The 15,422-nt window shown below is 43.4% G+C and overlaps 1 protein-coding gene across 1 annotated transcript in view; it reads right to left on the bottom strand.

The window, feature by feature from the left end:
- The window catches only part of TGFBR2 (transforming growth factor, beta receptor II (70/80kDa)), a 36,031-nt gene extending 20,908 nt beyond the window's left edge, over window positions 1-15,123 (bottom strand). Inside the window, exons 1-2 of the mRNA XM_009882168.1 lie at window positions 14,960-15,123; window positions 13,076-13,266 (exon numbers count right to left, since the gene is read on the bottom strand). Coding sequence (XP_009880470.1) covers window positions 13,076-13,266; window positions 14,960-15,123 — 355 coding nt within the window. The remainder of the gene's footprint in view (window positions 1-13,075; window positions 13,267-14,959) is intronic.
- Between the last annotated feature and the right edge of the window lie 299 nt (window positions 15,124-15,422).

Genomic DNA, 15,422 nt, shown 5'->3' with positions numbered 1-15,422 from the left:
GCTGGCCCCAGCAAGGCACTTCTGGAACTGCCTCTGATATTGACTGCTGGTATGAGTAAAACAAAATCAGCCCTTCCGGCACAAGCTAAGGTTGGGGTATTTCTCAGTTGCATCTGTGTACAAAGTCAGGGCAGAATCAAAATTCAGAGCATATCTGTATGTTTGCATAATGGCTGGCCAACATTTTCTGGCTTGACTACAGGAATCTAAGAATAAATATGTTCATTTGCTTATAAATAAATAGCTATGACTCAAACCCCAGAATTTCAAAAACGGGAGCGCAGCTTCCTCTTTTTAAATGCTGCAATGAGCAAAACCTGGCTGTGCCAGCAGGCAAGGAAACGGTTAAATGAAACAGCCTTTCAGGTTTTGCAAACATGCTCCTAAATAACTTTCCCCACCCAGAGCTATTATTTAGGCAGGATCAGTCCTTTCTTAAGCTTCAAAAGAGCCTATTAATATAGCATAACAATAGAGAAGTTGAGCTAAAAGAAAGCTTCCTGTCTGTGGTTTAAACTAAGCACAAACCATCTGCACAACCCTTAACACCACCTAAGCCTTTGGGGAATATGGCTCAGGTGCCAAGGAAAATGGAAACACTGGGCAGCCCCTGTTCAGTCAGGAAGCTTCAAAGCACAACAGCACTCTGCCTGCAAATTCTTGAGGTTGGACTGGGTGCCTCTGATTGAACTTCGGTGTTGCTGAACTTTGGAAACAAGAAATGAAACAACGGCAATAAAATGAAGACCCTGCACTCAAAGGCACCGGGCAGCAGAAATGCACAGCCAGTCCTGACAGGACCACTTTGGTGCTGTTTGCTGCTCCTGCCAGCTCTGAAGTTGCTGCCTGTTCAACTGCTAGTCAAAGCCACACAGCAGGGCAAGAATATATTTGATATTGGCAGAACTCAGCTTAAACACACCGACACCGACGTACCGCAAGCTTGTCGAGTGTCTCAGAACGCCCCAGAAACACAGAGTCACAAAATATGGGCCCAGACCCGAGATTGTGATCTAGTTATTTTGCAGGCTCCTGAGACACAAAGCAGCCCTTTGAGCTGACTGGAGGACAACTCCGTTTTGCAGCAATTCCGAGGTTTCAAAGTTTGGTTTCAATTCCACACTGGAATGAAAACTAACACTTTTTGAATGTTTTTGCATAAACAGAATTTTGTTCAAATGTTGCAATTTGGCAAGAGATGTGAGTGCTGAATCCCCACCAGTGAGGGAACTAGTCTGGGGTATGGGAGCTCAAAGTTCAAGTCCTGCTCTTGTTTGATTCGGGGAAGAGCTTTTCATCTCCGATTATTCTGAATCAGGCAAAATGTGAATTTGAACCTTACAAGTGTACTGATTTCTGGGCAAGATACTAGGCAATAAAATAATGGAAAAGTCTGCCCATCTCTTTAGCGCTACTTTCTGGATGAAAACTAATTCCATAAAATGCTTCATTTCCAGTGAAATGAAGTTTCATTCTGAGCAACTGTTTGGGGTAACTTAGTTTATCCCTATTGAAGAAACCTCAACCGACAATGAAATTGTGTAGTTCAATGTCTCATGTCAAAATCATGTCATGATTTTGGTCTTTTTCAAATTAAAATGACTTGGAAATCTTCAGCACAACATTTTTAGATGGGAAATGTTGATTTTCAAAACAGAAACTCTGTTTCTTACATTCCTGTACTTACTTTTCCCTGACATCCTATCTTGAGGACAAAAGTCGCCTGAAAGTTGATCCAACTTTTGTGTTTAAAAACTTCTGCTAATTTGCTAATTTTACAGGCATTGTTTTTTTTGGCTTTGTGGATGGGGGTAGGGAGATTTTTGGGGTGGGGGCTTTTTCCTTAGGAAAATGGCTGATCCTGACACAAAATACTTGGAAACAATCAAACTCAACTGCTGCACCTCAAACTAACGTGCATTTTTTTATCTTGACAGTTTCTTGGAAACATTTTAATTTTCCATCCTTGCTGGAGAGGAAGAATTTTTTTCAACTCAATAGTTTTGTGGGGCAGGAAATCAGTTCCACCCCTCCCTTGGCTCTATGCTGAACCATCTGATGACAGTAGACAGAGATTACTAGATTTTAAAACCCAAGTGGACTCTATCTTGCTATACAGTGGAGAATAAACCCTGAGATTTCTTGTAGACCTTCCTGAAAGTTAAAATGCCGCAGCCAGTTCCTGAATTTGACAAGAGTAAACCAAGTCAGTCAAGGCCAGTGACTTGTGTTTGAGCTGTGTGTCTTAATCTTTTAGCCTAAAGAGCGTATTGCCAGGGTATCCAAAGCATAGCATCTGCTGAAGCTCCGGTAGTTAGCAGGTCTGCCAGGGCTGCTGTAGGGGCTCAAAGATAGTAGAAATGACAGGGTAAAGCCATCTTTAAAGTCTGTTTCTAAAGCTGCCTTTCTAAAGCGCTGCCATCCTCATGGCTCAGAATTTGGGCCCTAAGGATGTTTGGTGAAAGGTGTGGGAACTCATTCACTTGACCTTTTGGTTATTTGCCAGCCTGAACGTTGCTCTGCAGTCAACATACGGCTGGCAAACCGGACCCAGCCTTCAGAGCACTTAAGGCAAGGCGTTGCCCAGTGCCACCACTTGCCTCTTTTCCTGGGACCTAGTAAGGCCGGTTTTGGAGAGCTATGGCACATTCACTGCTGCTCTTCCCTGAGGGCCAGCAGCTTTGCCCTTGGCCCATGACTACTCAGGATCAGGCGATCGGGACCCAAGACACCTCTGTTAGGCCTGGGGAAAATCCCCAGTTATATCACCCAGTTTTATGTGTTACATGTTGGAAGAGTCATGCATATGCATCGGTCACCTGACGGGAATGACTCCATCTTAGTCACAGGGGTGGGAGGCAGGCGACCCGATTGCCTCTGGGTGCCTTACTTCAGTGAAAAGGCTGGGCAGCAATGATGTCATGGATATTTTATCTACTGTAAGCAGAATTTCATTTTTCAACTGATTGCCAAGTATGCTATTCAGCACCCAGGAGATTTAAGAAACTCTTAAGCTCTAAGACAGAACAAATAGTTTTGTTGCTGTTTTATTCCCTCACTGCTGGCTAGAAAGTAATTCCTTGGTTTGTTGGCACAGCACCCATTTGTTTAAAATCTCCCACCCCTGGATGCATTCCCTTCTTATCTCTCCCATTCTAACAGGCAACTTCACTGTGTGTACATGGCATCTCTCACACATTTTAACTTTTGTAGCTGAGCTTTCCTACACAGTGATTTGAAAGCCGACATGTTCTAACTTCACATGATGTGACTATGTCTCTGTGATACATGCTTTAGTTATACAACTCGGTGTCTGCTGCTGTTTGCTGGTGGTTTTCTGGAACAAATCAATCTCTCCGGTTTCAATATGTTCCAACAGATGCCACACATTAACCACTATTTTTATTCTCAGCCTGAGTTTCACCCCTCCAACCTTTCCCAAAATATTATGTTGCCAGTGTTAGTTACAGTTTGTTTCTGTCTGTAATTATTAAAGTCTCTTCCATGACAACCTGATAAAAGGTTGGCCACACTCCCACACTTATTAAGCTCTCAAGTGATGCAAATTGTAACAAATATGCCAACCAGGCTGGAAGAGCGCTGCCTAGTTTGTTTTTACACAAATCTGTAACTGAGCTCTGCATGGTTATTTTCCTAGGAAGCAAACAATATAAATAATACAGAGCAAAACAAAATTTTGGCTTCTTTTGCCTCTTTCCATTCTATTTCCTTTCTATCCCACTAAGTGAATCAGACATTCAGTATTAGACAGCCTCTCCTTTGGTTACATACAGCTGCAGGCATTGGGTGGGACTCTGTGGCTGCAAATACCTAAGAGGAAACATAGGGAACAATGCCAACAGACAAGCGGTGAGAGGCTCTGTGCAACATTCTGTAATGCTGCTGACCTCTTTTAAGGGGCAGCGGGAAGACAGTTACCTTCTGAACAAGTTAGTTGGGTAACAGAAAAACAGATTCATGAAAGCCTTTGTTAAAATCCACTTGGAAGCAGTCCAGCTGCAATCATATCCCTTCTGCTGCTCCTTGAGCACTGGACAACTCATCACACAAGTACGGCCTGCGGCTGTTTGTGCGCAGGTCTTACGTCTGCTCTTAAGTCTGAGGTCCTACCCCCCACCTGTACAGGCCACTGTCTCAACTATTAGGAGCAAGTGTTTCTCTGCTCAAGAGAGAGAATACAGAGGGCAAACACCACGAGGCACCCTGTGGTTTTACCTGCGTGAACATGGGGATTACACGAGGAACTGGGATGGACAACCTACCCTGATCCTACGGGCACGGGTACATGAGCTGCAAGGAAGAACAATCACAAAAGGGGATCCCTCCAGGAAAAGTGCTGCTGCGGTGTCCAGTGGGCATTTCCCCAGACAGAGTAGAAGGCCTGATCTTACTTCTGATCCTCTTGAAGGGACTTTGAAGTCATTTTTGCAAGTGAGTAATGATTACTGTGACCAGGATTGGAGGGGCCCTGCCCCCAGCCAGGTGGGGGAAAGGGACAATTGGGCTTATTGGACTGTGTGGATTTGATGGCCTGGCACATCAGATCCACAGGAGTATAAGGCTCTAGTGGACACTGGTGCACAGTGTACCCTAATACCATCAAGCTATAGAGAGGCAGAACCCATTTGTATTTATGGAGTGACAGGAGGATCCCAAGAGTTGATTGCATGGGAAGCTGAAGCCTAACTGGGAATGAGAGGCAAAAGCATCCCATTGTGACTGGCCCAGAGGCTCCGTGCATTCTTGGCACTGACTTCCTCAGGAGAGGGTATTTTAAGGACACCAGAGGTACTGGTGGGGTTTTGACACCGCTGCACTGGAGACAGAGGAAATTAAACAGCTGTCTACCTTGCCCGGTCTCTTGGAAGGACCCTTCTGTTGTCAGGTTGCTGAGGGTCGAAGAACAGGTGCCGATTGCTACCACAATGGTGCATCGGCACCGATATTGCACAAACCAAGACTACCTGATTCCCATCCATAAGCTGATTCATCAATTAGAGATTCAGGGAGTGATCAGCAAGACTCGCTCACCCTTTAATACGCCCATACGGCCAGTGTGAAAATGTAATGGAGAGTGGAGGCTAACAGTGGCCTGAATGAAGTCACACTGCTGCTGAGTGCTGCCGTGCTGGACGTGCTAAAGCTTCAATACGAACTGGAGTTGAAGGCAGCAAAGTGGTATGCCACAACTGATATTGCTAGTGCATTTTTCTCAATCCCTTTGGCAGCAGAGTGAAGGCCACAGTTAGCTTGCACTTGGAGAAGTGTCCAATACACCTGGAATCAACTGCCCCAGGGGTGGAAACACAGCCCTACTGTTTGCCATGGACTGATCCAGATGGCACTGGAACAGTATGAAGCTCTGGAACACCTCCAATACATTGATGACATCATTGTATGGGGCAACACAGAAGAAGTTTTTGAGAAAGGGAATAAAATAGTTTGAATCCTTCTGAAAGTCAGTTTTGCCATAAAATGAAGTAAGGTCAAGGGACCTGCACAGGACATGCAGTTTTTAGGAATAAAATGGCAAGATGGACACCATCAGATCCCAATGGATGCGATCAACAAAATAGCAGCTGTGTCTCTACTGACCAGTAAAAAGGAAACACAGCCTTTCTTATGCATCACGGGTTACATCACAATCCCTTCTGATTGTAAGCCCTCTATATCAAGTGACCCAGAAGAAGAACGCAGCCGGGGAGAATGGCCCTACCTGGAGCCTCTGGCAGAAAGCACCAGGGAAGGCTCGAGGTTGACCCCTGGGGTTTTGGAGTCAGGGATACAGAGGATCTGAAGCCTGCTACACTCCAACTAAAAAAAGAGATATTGGCAGCATACGAAGGGGTTCAAACTGCTTTGGAAGTGGTTGGTACAGAAGCACAGCTCCTCTTGGCACCTCGACTGCCCGTGCTGGGCTGGATGTTCAAAGAAAGGGTCCCGGCCACACACCATGCAACTGGTGCTACATGGAGTAAGTGGATTGCACTCATCACACAGTGAATTCGAATGCAAAACCCCAATCGCCCAGGAATACTGGAAGTGATCATGGACTGGCCAGAAGGCAAAGATTTCAGACTGTCACCAGAGGAGGAGTTGATGCACACAGAAGTGGCTCCACCATGTAATAAACTACCAGAAAATGAGAATAAATATGCCCTGTTCACTGATGGGTCCTGCTGGATTGTGGAAAAGTGTCAAAAGTGGAAGGCTGCTGTGTGGAGTCCTACATGATGAGTTGCAGAAGCCGCTCAACGATAAGGTGATTGAGCCAGTTTGCAGAGGTGAAAGCCATCCAGCTGGCTTTAGACATTGCTGAACAGAAAAAATGGCCAGTACTTATTCCTGGATGGTGGCAAATGCTCTGTGGGGGTGGTTACAGCAGTGGAAGCAGAGCAACTGGCAGCGCAGAGGTAAGCCCATCTGGGCTGCTGAACTGTGGCAAAATATTGCTGCTCGGATAGAGAATCTGGTTGTGAAAGTGCGTCATGTAGATGCCCACATACCCAAGCATCGGTCCACTGAGGAACATCAAAACAACCAGCAGGTAGATTGGGCTGCTAAGATTGAAATGGCTCAGGTGGACCTGGACTGGCAATATAAGGGTGACTTATTCATAGCTTGATGGGCTCATGACACCTCAGGAGATTAAGGGAGAGATGCAACATATAGATAGGCTCATGACCAAGGAGTGGACTTGACCATGGACACTATTGCACAGGTTATCCATGAATGTAAAACATGCACTGCAATCAAGCAGGCCAAGCAATTACAGCCTCTTTGGTATGAAGGACGATGGCCGAAACATAAATATGGGGAGGCGTGGCAGATTGATTATATCATACTCCCACAAACCCACCAAGACAAGTGTCATGGGCTCATAATGGTGGAAGCAACCACTGGGTGGCTGGAAACATACCCTGTGCCCCATGCCACCACCTGGAACACTATCCTGGCCTTGAAAAACAAGTCTTATGACATGGCAACCCAGAGAGAACTGAGTCAGACAACAGGACTCGTTTCCAAAACAGCCTCATAACACCTGGGCCAAGGAACATGGCATTGAGTGGGTATATCACATCCCCTATCACGCACCAGCCTCTGGGAAGATAGAACGATACAATGGACTGCTAAAGACTACACTGAGAGCCATGGGTGGTGGGACTTTCAAACATTGGGATGTACATTTAGCAAAAGCCACTTGGTTAGTTAACACCAGGGGATCTGCCAATCGAGCTGGCCCTGACCAATCACAACTTCCACGTACAGTAGAAGGGGATAAAGTTCCTGTAGTGCATATGAAGAATATGTTAGGGAAGACAGACTGGGTTAGTCATGTCTCAGGCTAAAGCAAACCCACCTGTGGGATTGCTTTCGCTCAAGGACCTGGGTGCACTTTCTGGGTGATGTGGAAGGATGGGGAGGTCTGATGCATATCTCATGGGGATCTGATTTTGGGTGAAAATAGCCAATGAACCAAATTGTATGATGTTAATTGCTAAATAACCCTGCCACTATATGTCATAATTATTAGAATTATGTTTGTTTGTTATAAATTTGTTATTTGTTTGTTATAAATTGTACTACAGTAATAATCACCCAAACTAATGACAGATGGATCATGATGAAACCGAGTAAAGTGTAACAGTGATGGGATCAGAACTGACCTCAGCAGCTGGCGCCCAGCAACTTCCTTGAGATCGACATCTTCAACCCGTGGACTGTGGGCATGGGCCGCACCAGATACACCAGCCATGAGCTCCCAGTACAGCATGCAACAGGCCAGCACCACACACCATCTCACCTGCCCTGAGAGACTGTTCTAACAGATGGAGCCCAAAGTCATGGATTAAATAAACTCAACGGACATTTTAGACAGATGGCCCATAGACTAAGGGAATTATATTTGTATGTATATGTATGTACCTATATATCAAAGACAGGGAAATGTAGTGGTAATTAATTGGAAACTGTAAGATCTGGGCATGACGTAGATGGTATGAAACAAGGGGTGGATAATATCCTGGTTCCAGCTGGGATAGGGTTAATTTTCACAAGGAGCTGGAACGGGACACAGCAGGGAAAGGGAGGGTCAGCTGACCCAGACTAGCAAAGAGTATTTGATACCATGTGCTGCAGTGCCCAGTATATAGCCCCGTCTATAGCCAGGGGAGCTGGCTGAAGAAGGGGGCAGGAGATCACCACTTGGAGCGGGCTGGGGCTTCCCTGGTCTGGTGGGTGAGCAGTGGTACAGCAATCGTGTTCTGTACATTCCTCTATCAGTATTATTGTTGTTGTTTTCCTCTTTCCCTCGCCATTCTGTTAAACTGCCTTTATCTCAACCCATGAGTTTTGCCTTTTTCTTCCGATTCTCCCCTCATTCCAGCAGGGGCTGGGGAGGGGAGGGTGGAAGGTGAACGATGACCACATGGTTCTTTTTTTGCCGGCTGGAGTTAAACCATGACATAAGGAGAAGAAAAGGAGAGAAAGAAAAGAAAAGACAGAAGCAACATGTTAGAGACAAGCAAAAGACACCAAGTTAAGGAAATTCTAAAACATTATCCATATCTCCTGTGATCTGGGCACAGGACAAGGCACCATGCAGGCATGCTTGCAGTGGTTTGGGCAGCAGAACAATACCAGGTCTCCCAGGTAACAGCTGTACACAGTGAGCAATCACAGCACTTCACACTGCAAATCCATAGGCTGTCATTTGTTTGAGCAAATGACTCACCCACAATTGATTAATCAAATACTTACGTCTCTTACACTCTCAATTAGCAAACTTAAGTAAAACCACAATCGATGTGAAGATTATTAGCAGCACAACACCTTCCCCGCCTCTGACACATTTCCCCAATAAGCTTCATTATTCTCATAAACCCTTGCTGGCCTGTCAGTCATCTCTATCACTGAAGTTTTGATATTTCACGGCAACTGTTCGAATGATTCAGATAATCATTAAAACTTGTATACACTGTTGCTGCTAAAGGTTTCTCCCATATTACAAATGGGTGCGGTGGGAATGCCCAAAATAATGACCTCATCTTGCAGTACATGAGGAATAAACAGAGACCACCTGAACAATCCCAGAGGCATCTCGGCTGCAAACCACATGGAGATCTGCACTGCATGGCAAGACAGGTGAGGATGAAAAACAATCACCATATAAATTATTAGAATGAAATTACTCTTAAACCAAATAGAGCTGGGCTACAGCTCTGAAAATCCTGTTTCCAGGTTTTGAGATCTCTGCATTTTTGCTTGGATTTGAACTTGATGCCCAGGACAACAACTGCGTATATAACAGCAACAGTATTTAGAGGATTTCTTTTCCTGTCTGCAGCCTCCAGTGCTGGGGTCACCCTTTTGCATGCCGCTGAACGAATGTGTCTGAATGAGCCTGCACAACAGGAAGAAGTTGCACTGAACAGCAGGGAGGTCATGCACTGAATAACATGCAGGTATCCTGTTGCCCCGGCCACACTGAGTGCCTCGTCATCTCTGCCCATGGAGAACAGAGAATGGGTCAGACGTGAGGCTGGAAAGGGCACAGTCCCTTCGGGTAAACAAGCCTTGGCCAAGCTTAGGATTGTTAATAAAGAAGAACTTTGTTAGGCATTTGTCATGCTCGCACTGGCTGATGAGTAGAGGCTGTGAAATGGTGTGGCAAAGGGAAGGCTGAGGAACAAAGCTGCCCAAACACCAAGGGAGGCCTGAAACTGTGCAAACAGCTACAGACAGACGTGGTTCATCACAACAGGTCAAAACATAAGAAGGCAAAGCAAGATACAGACGATCCACCAGACACCACTAGACATCAGGGAGGAAAAAACACTGGTAGTCCAGTCCTGCACACATCTTTTCCATGACAGCAGGACCAGGTCCCTGTCTGCCATCTAGCCAACTTCTAGCCAGCCAGGGCCTTTTTTCCCCCCAATTTTGGCTAATCTTTTCCAGTGGTTTTGCTCCCTGGCTTTGCCTTCTGGTCATACTGACATTAGACATTTGAATAAATAATAATTAAAACAGACTGGCATTGAGTTTTGCTGTGAAAAGCATTTTTCCACCACAGGGGTGCAAGCTGCTTGCCAATCACCCGCAATTTTCCTTGGCAAAAAAGAGAGGGATTAAAAAATAAACACAGAGTAGTCAGATTTGCAATGGCTACCTGTCCCCTGTATATTATTTCTCCAAGAACCACAGAACATTGTTTGGAGTGATTCTGCACACAGTATTTTCCACCAGCTGCCTGTGGCCTGAAATGCCAGGGATCTCAATCAGGGTCAGAAGCCCCCTGACAGAGCAGAACTACAGGCATGTTTAGGTACACGTCTGAGTGTGTCTTACTTACTTTGCAGATTGGCAATTGAAATGAAAGTCCATACAAGAAACAGGCATTTGATTTGGATGTAACTACTTCAAACATTTCCAAAGCCACCCTTGGGTGAGTCACAACAACTCCCACTGCCCAAAACCTTTAGATGTTTTTATCTAAAAACGGAGTCAGCAGATTTAACCTTCACAGTCAAGACTGATACAAGCCAACGGTGCTATAAACCATTTTTTCTATAAGCAATAACAGCTCAGCTGTGAATCACTGGAAAATAGTGACTAACTTCTGTTGGAAATTAGAACTTGTTCCTTACTCACAATTTTTTTTCTTACCTCAGAAACACCAGGAACAAACTAAATCTGGTCTGTCTTAAGTCTGCACCCAGGAAGAAGAAGAGCTAGAGCACTGATCATTTATAGCAAGAGCTTGAAAGGAAAGGATGTGATTAACAGGTGAAAAATTACAACCTTTTTTATAGTCTCAGTTTCTGCTAATAAATGAGTACAATCACTTTTTGATCAGGCTTTTTTAGACTAGCTTTTTTTTCTACTCTCTAAAACTATAGGATGTGCAAAAACACTGCAAAAACGCTTTCTCTGGAGGACAAGAAATGCAGAGAGGAAAAAAAAGGCAAGAACAATGTACAGAATAGATCTGGATGACAATCATTCCAAAGGCAAAATTATTACAGGCTATTATCTAGTTGTCTGGAGGAGCCGTGGACCAGCTGGCTGTGATGTTCTGCTCAAAGTTAAACACAGACAGGAAACCGCATGTCTGATACTGTAAAAATCGTTTGTCTTCCTGCCATGGCTAACCAGGCAAGCAACCCAAAGGGGCTGTTTTCATTTAAAAGAAAAACTAATCCACAACAATAAAAAAAGGAATGACAAAGCCTCAATTCTCCCTCCTCCCAACTGGAGTTAATGCTTGTGTTTGTGAATGAACTGGAAATGTTACAAACTGAAGTTTTACATTACTTTAATTTTTATCTGTAGTTATTCACTTACTACATGTGAATGCAAGACACTGTTTTCATGAGTCACCTAGAGTGCTTACAGCACAAGACCTAGAAGGAAAAGCTCCAGTCAGAAGAGTGAAAGGCATTAGGGTAAAAAGACTGGGTTTTAATTTATACTACAGCTCCTTTTAGGCTGCTCTGGAATTGTGAGGGGGGCTGCAGAGTTAATGGGAATGAAGGCACTTGGTGTTGAATTTATAGAACAGTTTTCATAAACGTACACACAGAAGACACAGATTTGTCAGAGTGATTGTATTCAGCTACATAGCTCCAGAAGAAACAGCTATAACGTGACTAATTTATAAAAAATTAGCCAAAATCCAAAAGGGTGTGGTTCGCTTTGTATAAAAACTCTAGACAGCCCACACAGAGTAAGATCTTTTCCCTGGGAACACATTCTCTTCAATAAAATCAAGGCAATCTGTTAGAATTAGGTCCTGGGTCTACCACCTGTGCCCTACCCAAGTAAGGGTTGGTCATAAAACCAGCAGTCAGGTTGTCTGGTTTCAAATGAAGCTTGAGGAGGGGAAGAGGAAGAGGGGAAGAGGTGGCACCAGATATGGATAGCCTGGGCCAAGGAAGGCAAAGACTTTCTAGCTTGCTTTTGGCTAATCTGGTGTGGTTTTGCAACCTAAATTAATTAGCCTTCTTGGAGGGCTAGGAAGTGAGACCTAAAAGCCACTCACATAGTTGTCCGCCTCAGTGCAGTCACACACCATGTTTCCCAGGAGTGGAAACAGTGTCCCACCCTCTCATTATCTCAGATAATGAGGATTTGATTATATCTTTTTCTGAGGAACTTACAGGTGATAAGGATGTGTGCCGTACTCATTTAGAAGTGTGCACACACAAAGTTCTCCACAGGAGGCATGACACTTGCCTGTGAGAGACATGACTTAGTCTCAGTAAAAGAATCATTGTGGGATCCAGCAGGTAGGAGAAAATAAAGCAAGGTGTGTATGCGTGCACACATGCACATCTTTGTGCGCAGCATGAGGTCCACCAGCACCTGCACTGCTTTTTACTGTATTTGCAGTGGTCTATATAGGCATTCATGAAGTAGAATAAGGACAGGTTATGCACTTGTGATTTGGTCTATGCTCAGATTTCACTGGTTTAAGTGAACTCACATACATGTCCTTGTGCTGTAGTAAGCATGAGGTAGTGTATCCACCATTGAAGGAACCTTCTTAGCTACTTCACGCCCACCACTGAACAAGTGCAGAGGGTCAGTTACAACAGAGAGGCTGACTTTAAATTCTCATCCTGTCAAGTCAGTCAGTAGTGTCTGTATATACGGGTGTCACACTGGCAATACAGCCTTTTAGAAGAGGCAAGACCTTAAATATGGCATTTGCCTCTTGTTTATGTTTTATAATGTAATTAGCATATGTTGCATTTTGGTGTGTCAACAGAACAGCTCTAAACATCTTGCTTTCATCTTTCTTTTCATCAACTTCTAAGTGCAATGTCTTGAGCTGAGTATCAGACTTCAAAACAAGGACAGGCTGGCAGGAAGAAATAACCTCTGAACACAAAAAAGATTGAGATTTTGCAAGACTTGTAAAAGACCAAAATAGCTCATGCCACTAGAAGTTTTCCTCCACAAAATTTGATTCCAAAGTCCATTGGTATGACACAGTTAATACCACTTGCAAGGTATAGCGGAGGAATGCAGGGTAAATTATTAAACTTACCTGTTGGAAAAATGAGCATATCATTGCATTCTTCACCTGTACAGGAACACATGAACATCAATCCTCCATCTTCCTTCTTTTCCCTCATCAAACACTGCTCTGAGCTGGAGTCATCCAACATGTGACCATACAGTGTTGTCTGGGGATCATGGCATATTGTTTCTAATGTCACATTTTCATCATTCTGTCTCCTAAAAATGAAAAGGATAAAACTGAAATCAAAGAAGGAATATTTTACAAAGGGCGCAGACAGTACTGTGCCTGCCCGAAATTTGCCTCTTTAGAGAACTCAAATGGGATTTAAAGAGTATCATATGTTCTTCTCTGGCTTTCCTGAATGGGGTAAATTTGGCTGTGCCTGGGCTCCTCACACTGGGGCATTTGTACAATGGCACAACTCCTCCTGTATAATATTACCACTAAGCTCCAATGCATGCCTTTGAAAATCTCACCCAGAATGCTCAACTAATGCTCAAGGAAATGCTGTGAGCTTCAGAACATAGTTTTGGTTTTTGCGGCCACTGTGCAGACAGTAAAAATCTGTGGGAAATTATGATAAAACAGAATTATTTCCTCAAAATCTGAGGCATTTCTAGTGAGTTGGCCTTTTCATTTTGCTTTTGAAGTCTACAATCAGCACAATTTCTGCACTGAAAGAGTTATCCTTATAATTTAAAAACAAAACCAAATCAATACCAACCAATAGTACTGGTGCAAGACAGAGTTGCCTCACTCTCAGGGAAATATTTACAGCTGATTATCTGGACCATATTCCTGTGTTTTGTCCTGGTACGCAGATTTCATTTCCTTGACACAAGACTCAGAGGCAAAGAGCACTTTAAATACAGTTCTCAGCTCATTTGCCCTTTGGAAAAAATTGGCATGAAAAATCCAGAATGTATCTTAAATTGTACTACCATTGTACTATTGTATTACCAATTGTACTATTGCCACTTTGTATGGCAATAATAGACACTGCTTCTTACTAAAGGAGCACAGGACAAACATGGAACAGCACACTGGACTGATCCTGCATTTCAGGTGTCTACTTCCAATTATGCTGAACATTTCTTCAAGTCAATGGACACAACAAATCCCTCAATAAATGAATTAATGATGCCTTTCTCTAAGTGGTTCTAATTATGTTCCTAAATCACCAGCAATGTTGCAAATATTCAGTTCTGTTCCTTTTCTCCACATATGAACTCATTAAGAGTGTTTCTGGTTTTCTTCGGTAGGATTGGCTTACCATTTATGGAAGGGCAAAACCCCAGCTTTTAGACTGGAATGCAAGTTTAGAGTCAACAAATCCTAAGAAAGTGTTACACCTCATTTTCATATAAACTTGATTTCTTTGAACCTAGACATATGCTATATAAAAAGCAACATGCCTACATCAGAGTCACTACATACACAGAAGATTTTTTTTTTTACCATTAAGAGAAAGTATTTCTAACTATACATGGTAAATAAACCTCCTCTGACTGATCTAAATAATCTAGTTCACTATGAAACCTGAGACAGAATTGTCTTTCTTCAGCAAATGCCACCACAATCCTCTGAGTCTCAAATCTGTTTCTACTGAGTGCTGTGGGTGGATGCAGCTTAATGGGTTGAGCAAAAACATGCCTCTTTTCCAATAACAGCATAAGCTGGAACAGAACTGCTTTAGAAGAAAAAAATCCCCAGAACATTTCATATCAGAACTGTTGTTAACCTCAAGCAACTCTCAGTATGCTGAACACAGATACGAGTTGGAAGCAAGAGAGCAAAGCCTGGTGAGGCAGCAGGGACATTCTGAATATCAGAGCAATTGAGGAAAGTACTAAGTAAGGATGAATGAGGGTGTGCTCCCCTCCCCACCTATATGAAGAAATAACTTACCATATAGCTACACAGACTTCACTATTATTCTCGCAGATAGCAGTGATGTTGCAGTTGCTCTTGCACTGATGTTGGTTTGAGCAGGTTGTTACTTTGATGTCACAAAATTTGCATAGGTTTGGCATTTGCAATCCATTTTCCTTATTTCTGTCTACAGGTGACATAATTTCACCTTAAGGAAAAAAAAAAAAAAAAAGAGAAGGATACTCAATGATGGTAGATTGTCAGATTGCATTATTGCCCATTATAAAGATAAGGTTTTCATCAGCAACAAACATTTCCTCCCACCTTAAATTAGAAAATCTTTGATCTTTCACAACTACCAATTTTCTTTACAACAGGGCAAATGCCACAGTGTCAAGACCAGGTTAGTCAAAGTGAATTTGAAAAGTGAAATCAACTTCTATTGACTTCGGAGGGAGAGAAAGTTGCTTTGTAATTTGCAGAATCAAGCTTATTCTGA

The sequence above is a fragment of the Charadrius vociferus genome, unplaced genomic scaffold (assembly GCF_000708025.1).
Source record: "Charadrius vociferus isolate BGI_N301 unplaced genomic scaffold, ASM70802v2 scaffold303, whole genome shotgun sequence".
Classification (NCBI taxonomy): Eukaryota; Metazoa; Chordata; class Aves; order Charadriiformes; family Charadriidae; genus Charadrius; species Charadrius vociferus.
The sequence above is the reverse complement of the archived record's forward strand: the minus strand, read 5'-3'. Positions and strand labels throughout refer to the sequence as shown.